We start from the raw sequence: 18,111 nt of genomic DNA, 5'->3' as shown, positions 1-18,111 counted from the left end.
CTCAGACCCCTCCTTTGCGCAGGGTGCCAGCTGGTTGAGCTGTGGGGAGCAGCAGAGGGGGTACTGAGCAGCTGCAGAAGGTGACAGCTTCCCCCTGCATGGGTCTCTGCAGAACTCCAAGACCTGCAGCCTCCAACACCCTTTAATATTTGCCCCATGAGGAGGTACATAAAACCTGTTACCCTGCTCAAGCTTTGGCTTCTCTTCCCCAGCACAGTCCTCCTTCCCGAGGACTCAGACCCCCAGCAGAGCAGAGCTGGGCACACTTACATTTGTGTCACAGAACCCCACAGTGCAAGGCTTCCCCTTGCGTAGGAACAGGAACTGGTCGTTGGCATCCACGTACGGCGTGCATCTGTCCTGCTCGTCCCGGCAGCACACCTTGCAGGAATTATCTGTTTCTGTAATGAAGCAGCAAACTCATTCCTTGGAAACACAGAGTCACCTGCAACCCACAACCCCACATGTCCCCTGGCTGAGCATAGTCCTAATCAGCTTCCCCACAGGGAAGGCAGGACCAAGCCACCCAATTTCAGGCACTGTGACGATCAAGCCTAAAACTCAATCACATGCCCTGTGCAACATATTAGGGGGTACAGTGGGACCAAGTTCTCCAAGCTGATACCCCAACATTGCATGAATCAACAGGCCAGTGAAGAGGTTCCAAACACATCCAAAAAGACAAATATTTCTTAGACTCGGAGATCTCTACGCATCCTTCTCCTTGGCTATGCCCTCCATCTCAAAGAGTGGGGCTCACAGCAATTCATTGCATTGCCCCTGTGAAGCTTTCATTCTACTCCCGGCTGCTTTTCCACATTTAAGGGATAATATGGACAGCAAGGGAGCAGGAAAACACATTGGCAGAAGTATATGGCAGGCAAGTTAGGAGGAGAATGAACTTGGGGATTCTATATTCTCAAGGGACTTAATTCTCTTTGATATCTTTCTTTAATCACTTATTGGAGGCCACTACTCCTCTGCCAGATGCTGGATCCAGAGGTTGGTTGGAATCTCCTTACAATCCCTTCTGTCCATCTGTGGTAGAGCTGGAAGGTAGGAGAGTGTCCTCTCCCTTAGCTGGACTGTCAGACCGTAAGTCTCATCTTACTGTCTTCAACCCAGACCACGAGAAGCCAGGAGGACATTCGCATTTCCTTTTTAAACAGAAAACAGCTGACAAAACCCAACAGTTTAAACTTTCCCAAAAACCACAAACTCAGCTGTCAAAGAGGCCAGCCCACAATGAAGCCAGCACTCTCCAAGGAGCAGAGATGAAATACAGATTTCAGTCCCAGTCGTGTTTCAGTTCAGTCTGTGTCACCCACCGTTGCACGCACATGACCGCAGGTTCTTCTCCCTCTCGCAGAAAGGGATGCACTCCCCATCCTTGCACTTCCCCATGTCCACGCACACTGTGTCATCCGGAGCATTCCCTGGAGGGGGACACTCGCTGCTGTTCCCTACAGATGGAAGTCAGCAGAGTGGGAGGACTGTGTTAGAGCAAAGGGCAGAGCACCTAAGTATGCAGAAGAAAAAAGGAAAATAATGGAAATACAGACTTTTCCCAGGAAAACCCCAATAGCTTGTTCTTAGCTTTCATCTGCGGGCTCCCTGCCAGCTGCTCTGAGAGGCAGCAGAAGCTCTGGAGGCTTTCAACAGCTCAGGCATTGTGACACTGGCAACCAAGCAGTAGGTGAAGACCCTGGAGCCCCCCTCAGCAAAGCACACACTCTGGCTTGACTCCCTGCCTCCAATAAAGATTATGAGGAGGAAGTAAACAAGCGGGGAAATGAAGCAGAGTTGCAGTAATTCCACCCTTTCTATGGCAAAATTCATTCTTGTCCCCTCCCAGTGACACACTAAAGAAACAAAAAATTAAAAAAAAGAAAAAAAAAAAAAAACACCAAAAAAACCCCAGTATTTTTTTGTTCTTCTGGGCAATAAATCAGAGTGACTCCTGAACTACAATGAAACTCATTATAGGAGCATATTGTGATGCTTAACTGGTCTCTAAAATTACATGTACCGGATGACTAAAGGGCACAAGACAGAAAGTGGGTTGAACAGGACACTGAGCCTGGGGCACTTTGCTAGCTGACATACAGGGGACAGAACCACATCCCACCAGTGCAAAACGACTCTCCTTTACAAGTAGCATTTATGGCTTCTTGGCATTTCTTTTGTGCACTTTCAAACTGGCAGCCTTTACAGCAAGGACTGTTCCGGTCACTGGGGAAAGATCAAAATGGAAGAAATCAGTATTAACCAATTAAAAAAAAAATAAGTACAAGTGTGACAAAGCCAGAGAAAAAAGATGTTTAGGGAAAAAAAAGCTACTTCTTGGAGATTGACTCATTGATTCAACCCTTGCCCTCTCTGCCCTCTCCCACAACCACCTTTCTACATACCCACTCACTCTTCATGTAAAGGTAAAATCACATAGAAAGTACAACATATTGAGAGACAACACAGGGACCCTTGTATTTATTCAAGGCACTTGGGATTATCCTCTTGTAACTTGCTGTTCAACTTAGGACAACATCTTTCACCCTTTCCTTCCCCAAACATTTCTCCCCCTTCTGTTTGTCCTGAAGGTTTCCTACTTTGTATTCTGCATTGCCTTTACTTTCATTGTTCTCACCTAGTGCAAGAAGGTGAAAAACACTCATTAAAATGGATGGATTTTTTTGCTAAACAACAGGAGTTGCACAAGCTCTCTAATGTTACATGGTGTAGAGCTGAACTACGAAAAAAAAGATTGGACACTGCATTGCAACAAGGCCATGAGCATCCCAAAAAGCAACAACAGAAAGAGGAGTCATTTAGTGCAGTCACTGTTGTCTGCTCAAACACATTCTGCAGCAGTTTGGAAATACCAGTATGCATCAGTGTAAAAAGCCACCTTCCAATAAAAACAAAAATTGTATTTGCACAGAAAGTGTGCACAGGAAATTTTTAATGCTTTTTGATTGCCTAAGTTTGCTTAATAATAATGATAGTAATAACAATGACAACACAATAATAATTTTCAAGGTTGTGGCTCTTGACACTTCTGAGGAAAAGAGAATGCTGTAAAAATTAATGTATGCACACAGAAGCCTTTCATGAAATCTTTCACTGTTGTGAGCTCACACATTTAACCTTAAAGCCAGGAAAGAGGCCTGTGACACTGCAGGTGGCTTTAGGAGTTTTCAGCCCAGCCCATTGTTCTCTCCTGTGTAAAAGAGAAGCTGCAGCTCATTTCCCCTTACCTGCACTTGGCACCATCTTTCAGTTTACAGTCTGCAGAGCAGCAGGGATCAGCCAGTTGGTACAAGAGGCCAGGATCACATTCCTCCCCTTCATCCACCCTGGAGTTCCCACACACTTTGTTGTTGCGCTCTTTGAAGCACTCCTGGGCCTTGATCTCTATGGTCCTATGGATAGATTTTTTGCTGCAGCTTGAGAACATCTAGAGAGCCACAGGGGAAAAGAGCAGCACTGAGTGTACCTTTCTGTCAACAACTGGCATCTAAGACAGCACCAGCCTCCCTATGCCTCCAAGTTCTGGCATCCCAGAAAGCAGTTATTCCCTCTACACTGTCAGTTTGATACCTTGGAAAAATTTTAAGATGGGAAAGTAACAGTTGGGTCAGTAACAGACACTGCTACTACACACTGCAGGGACTCCCCTATGCAGTCTGGCTCAGAGAAAACTCCAGCTCTCCCATGGCTTCAGCAGCCCCAGGACGGGATGTGAAGCTGCAGCAACAGGCACAGACTGTGGGGCTGGGCACAGCCACAGGTCAGACCAGACTGCAGATAACCCCTGGTAATCTGGGTTTCTCATCTGTAGAACAGGCACAGTGCCAACTCCACACTGCCTGGGTAAGCTTCCATCACAATGTTTGGCAGCCCCTCTCCAACAGCAGCTATGGACCACCCCAATGCTGTGTGGTACTGAAGGTCCTGGACTGGACTCTTGTAGCAGCATACAGCCACAGCTAATTACAAACAACTAATTAAAATGCACCTTGACATGCTATGAACTCCAGTGAAACCCAGATTCCAAAGATGAGCTTATCTTGCGGAGAACCCAACTGCATGCAAATGTTTTCTTTGCTAATGGCTAATCCATTACATTCTGGTAGTTTCAAACTTCAGGAATCATTAACTAAATAGATTTGCCATGAAAGGGTCACTGACCATAGCAAAAACATTTGCGTTGATGCAAAACTAAACAACCATACCTTGTTGTTTTCATGATCCCCACTGACAGCAATAGGATACATGACATATTTCCCACCCTGGTCTTCAGTGGGGGCACACTCTGGCAGACTGTCAGGATCATGCTCTGCTCCAAAGTTATGTCCAAGTTCATGTGTTGTAACCAGGTCAGCCTCCTTTTTTGAACATGAAAATAGCAATGTTGAAAAAAATTAGTCTGAGCAGTAAAGGGCAGAAGATCCCACCTACTTCCAGGCCACCAGCAATACTAAGATATACCAAGATGGTCAGGAATTTCCTATGAACATTTTTCTGGTTTTACAAGTGGAGAAACGAAGGTAAATAAAATCAGGGTCCTTTTCAAAGTCAAGTTCAAGAACTAGATTTGAACATTAAATCACTTTTGAAGGCAAAATGCTGTCCTAGAATACCAATTTGAACTTGTTTTCAAGGCAATGCAGATGCTTAAAATATGAAAATTTGTTTTTATGCAGCTGGAAGGCATAAAAAGCTAAAACAAAACACAATCCAAACAAACACCAGCTACTACAATTAGTCAATCTCATTTAACATATCTTGCCATTAGAATTATTTCTTCTAAATGGATGACGACATTAGGAGTGCTGAATAAACTCTGCTACTGCATGATTTCTAGGAAAGACACCTACAATTGTAGCCCAACAGGGATGAATTTCCAACATCATTTATGCAAGACAGGGCTGCCTGTGCTGAGGATCCCAAACCGGCTCTGCTCGCTGAGCACCTCCCACGGCGCCTTCCCCAGCAAGTGTGTCAAGCTCACAAGGTGACAACCACAAATTAAACTCACACAGAAATACAGGTAACCACAAGGAGACCAGGCAGTTCTGCAGAGGAACTCACTGCAGCTGCTGCGTGGGCACAGGAAGGACCAAGCGCTGCCATGCGCTGCCCTGGTCCGTGTCTAAGCACAGCTAATGTGGGAGCCAGAGACAGGAGAGCTGCCCAGGCATCCCTCCTGTGCTTCACTGTGCTTCATTTGGAGAAGAGTTTTAAGAAGGTTGTTTTGGTTTGTTTGTTTTTTTCTTAAACTGAAGTGGACACCATGCAGCACTTCCCCTGTGAAACTCATGTGAACCATTGTCCCAAGCCCTAAGCCTGCCACTGGGAAGACAGAAGACTCAACTTCCTTCGTAATCCAAGGCAGAACTCCAGTCTGGAGATTGAACAACAAATGCAAATAGCATGGCAACAGCTAGAGCTCTCTGTCAGCATCCCTCTAACACAAAGCTTTACTGTCTTTTTTCCCTATCTTCCTGATAGTTTCTGTGCCAAGTTTTAGCCCACACATCAATTATAAATTCCTATTATAATCACGCTACAGAAAAGCACAGCTGAAAAGCCGGCAGAACTCAGCAAAAGTGAAATATGCCCAACTGCAAAGATTTAATAGATGCAGACAGAGGCACTGCTCTGGTGTCTTTACAAGTGAGACAAAGGTAATATTCAGGCTTTCAAAGCTCATTTGTGTATTTACTATCTAATAAAGTATGGAAAAAAATCCAGAAAGTGTCAACTTACATTAAGCTTAGTATTAGCACTAATAAGTCCTGTCTACTATACTGTTCTCTGCTCTAGTTACTCAGGACACACAAAAATCAGGTGGAGGAATTTCATTAAAAGCCTCAAACTACTTACTTTGCCTGCTTGTTCTGTTTGAGGGTTTGTTTTGTTAGAGCTTCATTGTTTGTTTGGGGATTTTTTGTTAAAGCAAAATACATTTAAATTCATCTTTAGACATCAAAAACCTGATTATATCTAGAAAACTACATCTCCTATGAGACACCAGCTGTTTCCTCATTCCTATTTCACAGTGAATTCAATTTTCACTTCCATTCAGTCCTGACTCCCCTTGTCAGCTACAACAAAAAAGATGATTTTTGTTTTATGATCTATACCCTTGTACCCAGAGATCTGACTCAGATGGAAAGCCAGCAGCTCTTTTCTGAGAGCACAGAAACTTGTCACAATCCCATGGCACACATCACCAGCACACACACATGAGGAGGGTGCTCTCCTACCTTTGTCAGGATGGTCTTCCCATAGTTCTTGGTGCTGGTCAAGCCACTGTTCAGATAGATATCCTTCTTTGCAATTTGACTGTAATAAGCTACAAAAGCGAGAAATAAACAAATTAAAATTAAGAAACATTCTTTTTGTGTTTCAGGGTACTTTTGGGGTGAGAGGGATACTTGTCTGGGGAAATGAACAGCTTTACTGTTCTCACAGGCTCACTACTGAGACCCTGCCTCTTGCCAGTTTTTGGAGCTGGGAATCTTTCAAGCACAGCTCCAACAGCTCATGTATTGCAGTAAAGGCAAAACCAGCAGAAATTTCCAAGACAACAGCATCTGCCATTCCAGAACCACTGCAGGATGTGCCCACACAAAGCAGCCCTTAGAAAAGGGTTTTTTCTATACAGCTTCTTCACACCAGATAGCTTAGTAACTTTGTTGAGTGACTTTTATCCTTCCTGCTTTTTCCAGCTCCAGCCAAAAAAATGGCCATCCCTTCTATGTAAAAAAACAACTACTAGAGTCTATGCAAATTACACAACATACTCCATAAAAGTTGGAGAAAAGAATTAAACATGAATAACAAAAACTAGCTTTTAACCTACAACTGGGACAGAAGAAAAAGAAGCCTTGCCTTTAGGACAAATGCCACCATGGCTGTTAGGTCTGGGAGAGCCAACATAAGCCAGTCCAAGCGTTCCCATGTCAAAATCTTGATACGTGAAGAGATGAGCAAGGCACACATGAGCTGCTTTCTCAGCAATATCACAGCTAAATTGCTTTAAAAAAAAAAAATCAAATCTCTTGTTAACTTACAGTGCATGTTAGAAGCCTAGAGATAATAACATTTATCGAATGTGCCAGACAAGTACCTCCTAGACCTGGTTAAGTCAGAAAACAGCATCTGTTTAGCCATGCTACAGAGCTGCAGGAAATTAAACTAATGCCCAAGTACACTGTACACATTCATTTACATAACTTGTCTATTCATTTTCCCTTTTCACAGTGAGGACAAAGCCAAGTACAATAACTTGATGAAGGTCACAAGGCAGCCAGTCTCAGGGCCAGACATATCAGGACTGCCTTTCTGACTCAGACCACATTAATAAGACTAATTGATGTCTGCTCTGTAATTATGCAAGGGAGTCCTTTACCACGGGCTACAGGGCACAGCAGCTGGTTTGACTTTGTGTGACATCTACACGTCATGCAGAGGGAGCAGAGGACTTTCACCCGTTACTACAGAGCAGCTGTATGAATGAGTAAGTCTCTGTAAGGGGCACGATTTTTTACAACCTACCTCTAGCAGCATTTTCACATCCCAGGCATCTTTCTTATCATCTGGGTAACTTCTTGCCATATTGTAATGCCTTTCTCCAGGTTTTACAGGATTCGGCTCATTGTGGATGATAATCTACATTTCAAAAAGGGCAACAATAATGAAGAGGAATTTTGGTCAATTTTACAGCTACAGAAAAGGTTTCAATGTAATTTTAAATGTCTCAATAGATCTGTAAGGAGAAAAATTAAGACTCAGCATGATTCTAATATTAACTTTCCAGCCTCTGCTAGTTAAATACACCAACTAAATCATACGTAACTACATTCTAAGCAACCCTTTTACAGGATGTCAGAAGTTTTCACTGTAAATTCTGCTTTGAAGTGCATTTTACTTTTAGAAAAACTCCAAACAAATACAACCAGTATAAATAACCCCAAATCATTTCAGAGTTCCAGCTAACCAAAATGTATGTTAAAGGATTGCTACTTTCTCAGTAACCCAGAATTAGTTCATAATGTTCTCTACACCCTCCCTGCCCAAATACTACTACTCCTTTATTCCTGCAGATCTTTTCCCAGCAAAGGGGCAGCTGGCCTGTACCATTAGTCTCCGTGTCCCACATCACAGCTCTTGAAGTATGCTGAGCTGATGGATTCCTCCTGTTTTTAATGCTGTTTTCCAGATTTCTGTGCACTAACTTTGAGACACCATCATAGAACCTGAAGTCACTACATCCCTGTGTCCATATACAAGCCTCTACACTAGCATGATGTGTAACGGAGTCATTAAAGCTCTTCAGGCAAGATTTGTGTGTTTTCACCGGTGTTTGAGGCGCACTCAGGCTTTGCAAGCCAAACACCAGCGACAGAAATATGAATTAAATGCGTAAGTCTGACAGAAACAAAACTTGATCATATTCAGGAAAAGAAAAGCAATTTTGAATTAAGAATAAATACGGAAAGATTCTTCCTGAAAATTCACATCTCAAACACTGCAAGGAACTGAAAATGGGCATCATGTGTCGGATCATTAATGCTGGCAAGATGCTATTTCTGAGTGCTCCTGGCTGGAGTTAATAATGTAGGATTTTATTATTTTAGCCCTAACCCAGAAAAAATAATCAGAAATCTTGCTATTTAAACCACATTCCTTTAACTTGGAAGCCCTCTGCAGAGTCCAGTGAATACCTGTTCTATCTGTATGCCGTACCCATTGAAGGTTCCATCGTCCCAGGAAGTGTTTCGGTAGATGTCATCTACTCTGTCTATCAATTCAATCTGTGCAGAAGAGAAAAACAAGTTACCCAATCGAGGTTTCATGGAGCAAAAGACACTCAGAGAAACTGCAACACACTTACCTAGAAACAGTCACTTGAATTAAAACTGAACCTCATATAAGGTAACAAGACAAACTCCCTGGATCCAAGTACTGTTGGTTTTGGATCAGTATTATCCAATATACTTGAAAATTTTCCATCATAAAAAAATAGCACAAACTTTTCCATTTATCACTTTTGTTTGTGTAGTGGAAGAGCAATAATATCAAGAACAAGACATTTTGGGAAACACTTTGTTCAAACACTCATTTTCCAGATTTCTTTGAGGGGAAGGGCAGAGGAGGGAGCTGTTTTTACTGCTTTGTTTTAGCATGGTGCTTAACTAGTTTAACTGACCCCCCAGGCTTGCTTCCCAGCCAAAAACCTATTATTTTCCTCATTATGGTTCAAGCACAAGGTTCCAGAAAGTCTCTTGTCAGTGCTCACAATCAATACCTCCCTTTTCAAGCTGTTCTCTTAATAAAACACCTTCTAATAAATGTAAACCACCAAACTTGCTGAGGATGAGAAGTGACATTCAGAGCCACTCAATAATAGTTTATGCTTTAGTTTTCCAATCACTGTGTCGTTAACAGTACCCATCTACCCAGGAAACACAACAGGGGTCAGCCTCAGCACATGTCAGATGCTGAGATAAGAGCACCTCTGCAAACACACCAAATGAGACCTCCTTACCTGAAGAACGTAAAAGCATTTCTGGGGACAGAAAGGTCAAAAAGCCAGCAAAAGTGGAACAGTGTGATTAGCATTTCAAAGAGTCAAGCTCAGAAAGAGACTTCTGACAAACAACAGGCCTCCAAATGTGTTTTCATTTGGTTTGTCTCCGGTCCCCAAACGCCCATACTCTCCACTTCTGCTGGAAGCCTGTGGGTAGGCCTTGTTCTAGTTCACAAAAAACCTGTCAGAAACAACCCCAGTGTTTTGGCTGGGCCATTGGGCAACTGGTACACAGGATGGAGCCCTGCTTTTCTGAGGATGGCTGAACACCTGCCTGCTGATGGGAAGCAGTGAATTAATTCCCTTGTTTTGCTTTGCTGTTATGAACAGCTTTTGCTACTAAACTGTTTCCATCTCAACCTACAAGTTATCCCACCTTTACCCTTCTGATTCTCTCCCCATCCCATCTGTGAGGAGAGAGCAAGTGGCTGCCTGAGGCTGAACTGCCTGCTTGGGTTAATCCACAACACCAATGTACAACTGAATAAGTTATTTACTGGGCCTGCTTCTAATTCTATTGTTCTGGACAAAAAGTCCTGAAAGAATTTGAAAAAGAAGATCTATATGAGTTGCTTTAACATCATTAAACACGCTAGAACTTTAAAGATGCTCATTTGCAGTGGATTTCAAAATCCAGGAGACTCTAGAGCTCTGACTGAGAAAAGAGAAGTTCCTGGGAAGAAAATGGCATAGTCAACAGAAATATATGAAAGGAAGGTTTTTGCTTTTAAGTGAAATTTGAAGACTATTGAACTACATTCACTTAATTGTAAAGTATTTTTAAAGCATGATTTAGCACTTTCCCAGGTAAAAGCTGTGTGTACAAAATTAGTATAAGTTATATGTTGCTTTAACTACTGGATCCCTGTGTTTTCCTGCATCTATTCCAGAAAATTTTAACAGGGTACATTTACTTACCAAATAGTTTATAGTGGTGCTCTCTTCCCCACGGCCCATGTATTTGAAGAAACGATGGTCTGCCACCACCAACATCTTGCATGTATTTTTGGAGTTCTCTGGAATGGCTCTTTTCTTCCGATGGGTGCTTTCTAAAGTAAATATTTCAAATAAACACTCAATACTACTACCACTGCTGCATCTATTGCCCTTATTTAAGACCTGAATGTGAGTGTGGATGGGGTCCTGGGAGGAGAACAGGAATGTTTAGTTTTAGTCTGGGCTTTTTTTTTTAATAGCTGTTCTTAAATTTTGTCTTCCTAAGAGTCTTCAAACTTACTGTAAGGAAAGGAATGCATAGCAGTGAAACTGAGTTATTCACCAGATTTACCTGTGGAGCTTTTATGGTCATCACCACAGCCTTAACACCTCTCCTCTTCCTGTTCCTATCCATTATCCCAACTTTTGCTGACACAGCAAAGGACAGAGGAAAGAGGGACCAAAAACTCTCAAAACCCCATCATAGCTCAAGACGGATTCCTTGAGTGACCACAGAGGCCAAACAGGTCCCACTGCAGAGTGCACAGAAGTACAAAGTTGTTTTAAAAGACATAAGGAGTGCTGTTTCCCCCCTCCATGCCCACAGTGCATTGAAAGAGCTAATTTGTTTCAAAGATGCTGCTCTACCAAGGTATGGACACTCACCTTCATTTTGCTCCCTGTCTTCCAGTCCTTTTGGCAACAGTTCATCTTCACTCAGCTTTAAATAACCACACACTTTGGGGGACTGCAATCTTGAGAAATCTTTGATATCTTCAGATCTGTAGACCAACAGTCTTTCATCTTCCACATCATCTACAAATCTCCACAGTGGCTGACAGCACAAGGAGAAGTTAGGAACACAGTGAATGCAAAGTCTAGATAAGTAAAAATCTTTATGTGTGTACCATTATACCTCCACAGCTCTCTGTGTACACACAAATACACTTCACTCACAGCGACAAACCTACTGATAAAATGACATCCTCAAGAAAGCCAAGAGAAGTCAACTCTCTCATGGTACATGGTAATCCACCAAAAGTCTGAGAGAATCTCAACAGAGTAGTGGCAGCTACCTGATAAAGCCATAGGAGAGACAATTTTTCTTCCCCTCAGAATCTGAGCAAACTGAGGAGGCTTCTCAGGTTCATCTCCTCCCCTCTGTAACAGCATGGAGCCAGGAGGAGATCTTTAACTGTGCTAATGTGGGAGACAGAGGAGTAGAAACTCCTGCAATTAAAGGAGGTTTTGATTTACAACCCTGGAAGAGGCTAGGTCTGGCTTAATTGATAGAGATTTATAAACCTTAAGCAAGAGGATCACGAGCCTGTGTTCCTACAGTTGTAAGTAAATGGGTGTTGATGGAGGGTTTTAAACATAATAGTGTGATTTTATATAGTTTAAGTTAAGAATGTAGATGGTATAAGAGAGACATCTGTGTGTATGTGACATGAGAATATATTGGTCAAAACGCAGCTGCACTGCAGTGAGAAGTGCCACAGGTGATAGGTCACAAATCCAAAACAAAGTGTTGTTTTAAGTGTCTATTGGATTAGAAAGTTATAAATTAACTCTAAATCTTGTGACTTGCACCATTATTCAGAGGTATTGTAAAGCCTCACACCCTGACTGATGTGTTCTGTTATCTTAAACCATAAATCCGTGTAATCGCATAGTCCCATCTCTTGAAATTATTTCCTCTGACGAGTGGAACACACGATTCCAACATGCTAACAAATGCACTCACCAGAAGCACAGGAGGTGGCAGGTACCAGAGAGCCTTTAAGCACACAGCAGAATGTGGGCTCTTTGATGTTCAATAGCTAGCCAAGTCACTCATAAGCATTAAAATTTCTCCAAAACCAAAGACCATGAAATCTCAAGGAAAGACACCAATTCTCACAGCAGATGCATACAAACCATCTTTTTACTTTATTGACAAGTCCTACTATTATCTGAATGTTAAAGCTACAGCAACACCACCAAATACAGCATGGACAGGGTCAGTTCTTTGGCCAAAGCCAAGCAGCACAGACTGCCTGCATCCACAACATAGAGCACCTGGCTCTGGGTCTCCTCTGGCCCTTAGGCAGTGCTCTTGCAGCTTCAGCCAGCCATTATTTAGCACACTGTGCTTTCGCTTCACAGCAAAAAGGTCCCAAAACGTGAAGGCTGTGCCATGCCAGCAGCCCTATGTCTGCAGCACGAAACTGAGGGTTTTGCACACTAAGGCAAGGTGTGAGGGCAACAGTGGTTTACACAAAGGCCCACAGCCTTTCCAAACATACACAACTACCTTGAAAAAAAAGGCAGTAAATGGCAGAGCAGCTTTGTTCATGCTGCCTTTGGGGAATAGACTCAGGCATGCTCCCTCTGTGACTGCACATGGGAATCATCTCATCTGGGGCTGGTTAGCGGCCAAAGCTGACCTGGGGACACCACCAGCAAGGCAGTGTGGGCAAGCCAGAGGCTGCACACCATTGCCTGCCCTCAGCTGCACAGACACAGCCAGCCAGGAGCAGGGGCTTGGCTGCACAGAGAGCCAAAGCACACCCACACTGCTCTGCACCACAAACACAAAAATGCTTTACTCCACAATCAAACAGCTACTGTATGTTCTCAATGTAAAACTCAAGTACAGTGATTTGGGCATTTTGATCACAGTTTTATACTTTAACATGACTAGATTTCTCAGGTTTACTCATAATTCTGCATATCCTCGGGTTTGAAGAAAATTACAATATCCATATAACACTCAGCCATAATTACTGTTATTCAAGCCATTCTAATACTGCTTGTGTCTGGGAATATACTACACTGAACAACTCATTATGACAATCTCTAATTATATATTTGTTGAATATGTTTTTTTTAACCAAGAGTTCAAAATAACACAAACAATGAAAATGGTAAAAAACAAGGGAGTAGGGAAAAATAACCAGATTTTCAGATAAAATATCAGATTTTCAATTAAGCTCTAAGAATGGGCAAACTTCCAAGATGTAACAAAGCCAGTTTTAAAAAGCTTCACAGACATCGACTCTGTTTAGACTGCCACAGTTTGTTAGAGGCCATGATCATCACTAATTACCAACATTATCCATTTCTGCTTCTGAAACCCTTTCCTGTTTAAAATATACCTTCTCCCTGATGTATCCAAAACACACAACTGTCAGATAATGTCACTCACTAATAAAAGTCAACACTTGCAAGCCAAATTGGTTTCTTATTTCTCTCCCTCCTCCCTACTCACCCTAAAACAAACACTACCACCAAATCTAGTCTGAGCTACAGAAGTGTCAACACAACTAACTAGGAACACCCAGAGGAAAAGAAGGTGATTGTCTGGATACAGTTTTCCACAGTAAAGCGTACCTCAATATTGTATTCTTCTCCATCAGTATTGATTCGCACTGTAAAATCTTCATCCCCAATATGTGCCACAACCTTGGAATTATGCTCTCCTTTAACATAAGCATGGAAGAATTAAATTAATTCAGCTGTTTGCATGTGCTCCTGCACACATTACATTTGTTGGGGGCTTTTAATTGTTCCTAAACTTCATGACAAATTACTTCCTCAGTCTCTGTACTGTTCAATTTAAAGAAAAAAAGAAATTAATCAGCACTTCCCCCAAGTCTTAACTTCCTAACAGTCACAGTCAACGAGACTCAGGTTTAACAGGTAATATTGCAGAAAGTGTTGGGATGGCTCTGGGGATTAGTAATGGGACACATAATATTTCTGCCAACAAAAGCAGCGTGCATCTAACTACTATCAGACAGTAATTTCACGGCGTCAGCCTGCATTCCAGTGGGAAAGTCTCACCACACCACAAAGGCAACACAGAAATCAAAACAACTTAGCAGAAGCATTAGTACTGCCTGAAAGTAGAGCATTACATTTCTTTACAGAAAAGTAATCTGCAAAGAACTATCTTTAAGTCTTTTAATTGAACAGTCTGGGCATCAGTGCATCACCTCTACCTTGGCTTTGTGTTCTGGGGCAAGGAACATTCAAGTTCTACATTCCAGATGGAATTAAAGCTACCATCAACTCTTAAAAAAAATAATAATTTGCAAGCTGCTGCTTAAGTAAATTATACCTTTGTGTTCTGCCAAACTAAACACAAGAATCCTATCTTAGGAGCTTGATGCAATAAACCTTACCACCCACCAAACCTAAAAAAATCCCCAAACACACCACAAAAACAAAACCAGAAAACCCAAGGGGATAAGAATTACATTTATTTCTTCATTCTAACCATATCTGATGAAAATGACGGAAATACACCATTTACTCTGCCCAAGAGACTCAAGCAAAGCTGTGGTTTCTCAGCATTGACCCATAGTCTACTTCATACTAACCAACAACATGTCCGGTGAAGAAGTCTTGCCATTGAACACGATACTCCTTTTCCTTGCCTTCACCATCCACAATTAATGCTTGAAATTTTTCTGAAAAGTGTTCAGCAGTTGCAGTTAAGTATAATTTAAAGTGCCTGTAAAAGAATTTACTTACATTTATTTTTAAGCAAAGTATACACATAACAGATACATTCAATCTCCATTTTACTGAGGGTCCAAAAGAAGTTAAAAAGCATTAATTCTGATAAGCAGGCTATACTGTGTAATTGATAACTGTAAATATTTTAAGAGTCACAGATGTTTAATTTTAAAAGAAGTTGAAAAAAAATTAACTCCAAAATCCAAAACAGTAAGAGTTTGCTCATGATGTGCTTTATCCATCTGCAGTCAAGCAAAACCAGTTACTGGTAACTATTTAAAAAAAAACAGACCAAGAAATTTCTTCATCTATTTTAAATTAAATTATCTTAAAGTTCTTATTTTCTGACATAATACAGGCAAAAGACCATAAACAGAAATCTGAACTCTGTACATTTTTTACAATATATTGTCACAAAAACTAAACACTATCCCAAGAAGTAAGCTGATAACCTTCTCAAGAAGAAGCCTCATGGGATCTTGGTTTGTGTGGACTTTGGGTCAAAGATTTTTGGCATGCTCCTCTGCAATTATTCTGTAATCATCACCAGCAGTATTGCAACCTCACCCTAAAGCCAGAGTGCATGAGGCAGTGCAAAACAGGGACAGTCAGACATCTGATCCCATTAACCTTTCATAATTGACCCTCCAAACTTAAAAACCACCCTTCCAAACATTCAGAGATTCAAAAATTATGCATAACTTGCATGACAGTTGAAGATGACAGAGGGGAAGGCACATGAGAACACAGAAGACGAAGTCAAATGAACAAAAAACTATATACATTTGTTAATACAAAGTATTATTCTCACCCTGCTCCCCATTTCAGATTCACAATTTCAGCACTCAAATACCTGCAAGGCACTTTTCTGACTCTCAGAATAAAATCCCTGCAATCTTCATGCCTGCTCCCTTGTACTTCTCCTTCCTCCTTTCACCTGAGCTTTTATTTCCCATCTTATAACAAAAACCAAAAAACAAAACCAAACCAAACAAACAAAAGATTAAAAAAAAGTATTTTATTTAATGGGACATTTATACTCAGTAGGAAAAGGATTAAACTTCCATGAAAATAAATACAGTGAATCTCTTGGGCAACACACCACACACACTACCCAAACTGAAGGCTGAGATTTACAAGAACCAGAGGACATTCAAGAAGTATTGACAACATTGCCAGAAGAGGTCTAAGGGATCCAACCCAATCAGTGGAAGTAATCTACATGAAACTAAACCTAAGAATAAGAAATCCTGAATTACTGCCACTTCAGCCATCAAAGCAATAAAACAACTTATTCTCCCCTTTCCTCTGACCCTCTCTGAAGTCATATAACCACACAGATCACTAACCTAAAAGAACTGGCCAGTCATGACAGAAAACAAGACAATTTCTGGGTTTGAAACTGCACATTATTCATCACAAACTGAAGGAAAATACTATGCTATTTCATTGCAGATGATTTAATTACCTTTTCAGGGCTGAAAAACTTAAAAGCCTCTCTACATGTGTCTCAGGCTGGAGGTCCCTCTTCTTCAGTGAGTGTTGCTGGATGCTAGACACAGAAAGGATGTCGTAGTCTGAAAGCATGGACTCAACTGTGTCTGAAAGACCAACAAGGAAAGTTTTAGTTTCAAAAGACTTTATTTCCAAATGCACACATAAAAAAAGAGCAAACCAGAGCCTCCCATTTCAACAGCAAGACCACACTTTGCTCTAATTTTAGGATAACTATTGTACATTTCTGTAAAGGTCCATTTTGCATAGGCAAGTAGAAATCACAGAGTGTGACAAGACACAATCTGAGAGAGACCAACAGAGTTTGCTTCACTTTTTCTACAATTTCTAAGCAACCAACTCATCATTTTTACTGTCACAGCAGTGACATTCAGCAATTCAACTACTGCCCTCCCTGGCTGACCCCCAGAAACTAAATGGGGGAGAATGTCCCCATTTCTCTGGAGTGAATTACTCTCCGCATCTGCTGGTCCACACGAGTCTGAGGAAGAAAATAGTTTAACCTATTAATTCCCTTGTTTTGCTTTGCTGTTATGAACAGCTTTTGCTACTAAACTGTTTCCATCTCAACCTACAAGTTATCTCACCTTTACCCTTCTGATTCTCTCCCCATCCCATCTGTGAGGAGACTGACACCAAATTAATTGCAGATTGGGACTGCATTGGGCCTTTCTGCCCAACAGTAGCTAGAAAACAGGTATCTGCATAGCACAGTCAAACAGAACTAACAAGGCAACTCATGTGAGATAACCTGGTTTCCCAATACCTTACCATCAAGCAAAATTCCTTCTCCTACTCAGAACACGAAAAGTTGTTCAGAGAAAGGAGACCAAGTGCCTGAATTCCTATGGGAGCAGTACACAAATTACAAATTCAGGTCACTACTCTGCAGATGTTTCCACCATTAACAAGTGCTCGACAGCTGCCAACAGTGTTTGGCTCTTGCTGATAAAGCCTCCTGCTATTTTGTAAGGCATTCCTTCACCAAAGCACCCATCCACACTCCTTCTCTGGAGCACCCACCACCCAGCAAGACACCCAATCACCACCTTGGCTTCCACCAGCACTGAGAGATGCAGTTTCTATTTACAGCCTTAACCAGAGACTCTTATTCCCACATCAATGTTTTCCTTCTTCGACAGAGGTGTTCACTCTTCACTGCATCAAATGAGGTTTCAGGTATGTTTTACAAGAGACGGAAGCGCTTTAATAAAGACATTCTTTATTTTAAAAATTCCCTGTTTTTTTCCCCTCCACTTCCAGCTATGCCGCTAAACCAGACCTGATAGCTACCAAAGAGGATTTTTGTTAAGGAAGACAGCATTCCTTCAGAGCCCCTGGTCACTAGCTTACACCACTCAGCAAAGCCACCTTGTGTGTTTTATTGGACTTTTAAGTAAAGCAGCACCACTAATAAGCTGTTTTACTGGCTATTGTGCAATAAAACAAGATTGCCAACTTGAAATCTAGATGCTTACAGCTCTTGAAATAATATTGGTTTCTTAAACCCAACACTCAGTACCATAATTTATCCCCAGATCCATGCCTGCAAAGCT

At 41.6% G+C, this 18,111-nt stretch overlaps 1 protein-coding gene across 1 annotated transcript in view; it reads right to left on the bottom strand.

Annotated features, from left to right (window-relative positions):
- ADAM17 (ADAM metallopeptidase domain 17) overlaps window positions 1-18,111 on the bottom strand; it is a 35,585-nt gene that overhangs the window by 6,411 nt on the left and 11,063 nt on the right. The window contains exons 2-15 of the mRNA XM_032104316.1: window positions 16,509-16,641; window positions 14,902-15,035; window positions 13,910-13,998; window positions 11,201-11,369; window positions 10,517-10,647; window positions 8,733-8,822; window positions 7,564-7,677; window positions 6,898-7,042; window positions 6,270-6,358; window positions 4,233-4,385; window positions 3,255-3,454; window positions 2,129-2,232; window positions 1,329-1,463; window positions 271-401 (exon numbers count right to left, since the gene is read on the bottom strand). Of these exons, the coding sequence (XP_031960207.1) occupies window positions 271-401; window positions 1,329-1,463; window positions 2,129-2,232; window positions 3,255-3,454; window positions 4,233-4,385; window positions 6,270-6,358; window positions 6,898-7,042; window positions 7,564-7,677; window positions 8,733-8,822; window positions 10,517-10,647; window positions 11,201-11,369; window positions 13,910-13,998; window positions 14,902-15,035; window positions 16,509-16,641 (1,817 nt within the window). The remainder of the gene's footprint in view (window positions 1-270; window positions 402-1,328; window positions 1,464-2,128; window positions 2,233-3,254; window positions 3,455-4,232; window positions 4,386-6,269; window positions 6,359-6,897; window positions 7,043-7,563; window positions 7,678-8,732; window positions 8,823-10,516; window positions 10,648-11,200; window positions 11,370-13,909; window positions 13,999-14,901; window positions 15,036-16,508; window positions 16,642-18,111) is intronic.

Source organism: Corvus moneduloides, chromosome 3, assembly GCF_009650955.1.
Source record: "Corvus moneduloides isolate bCorMon1 chromosome 3, bCorMon1.pri, whole genome shotgun sequence".
Taxonomy (NCBI): Eukaryota; Metazoa; Chordata; class Aves; order Passeriformes; family Corvidae; genus Corvus; species Corvus moneduloides.
Note: the sequence above shows the minus strand (reverse complement) of the source record. Positions and strands in the feature narration are given on the sequence as shown.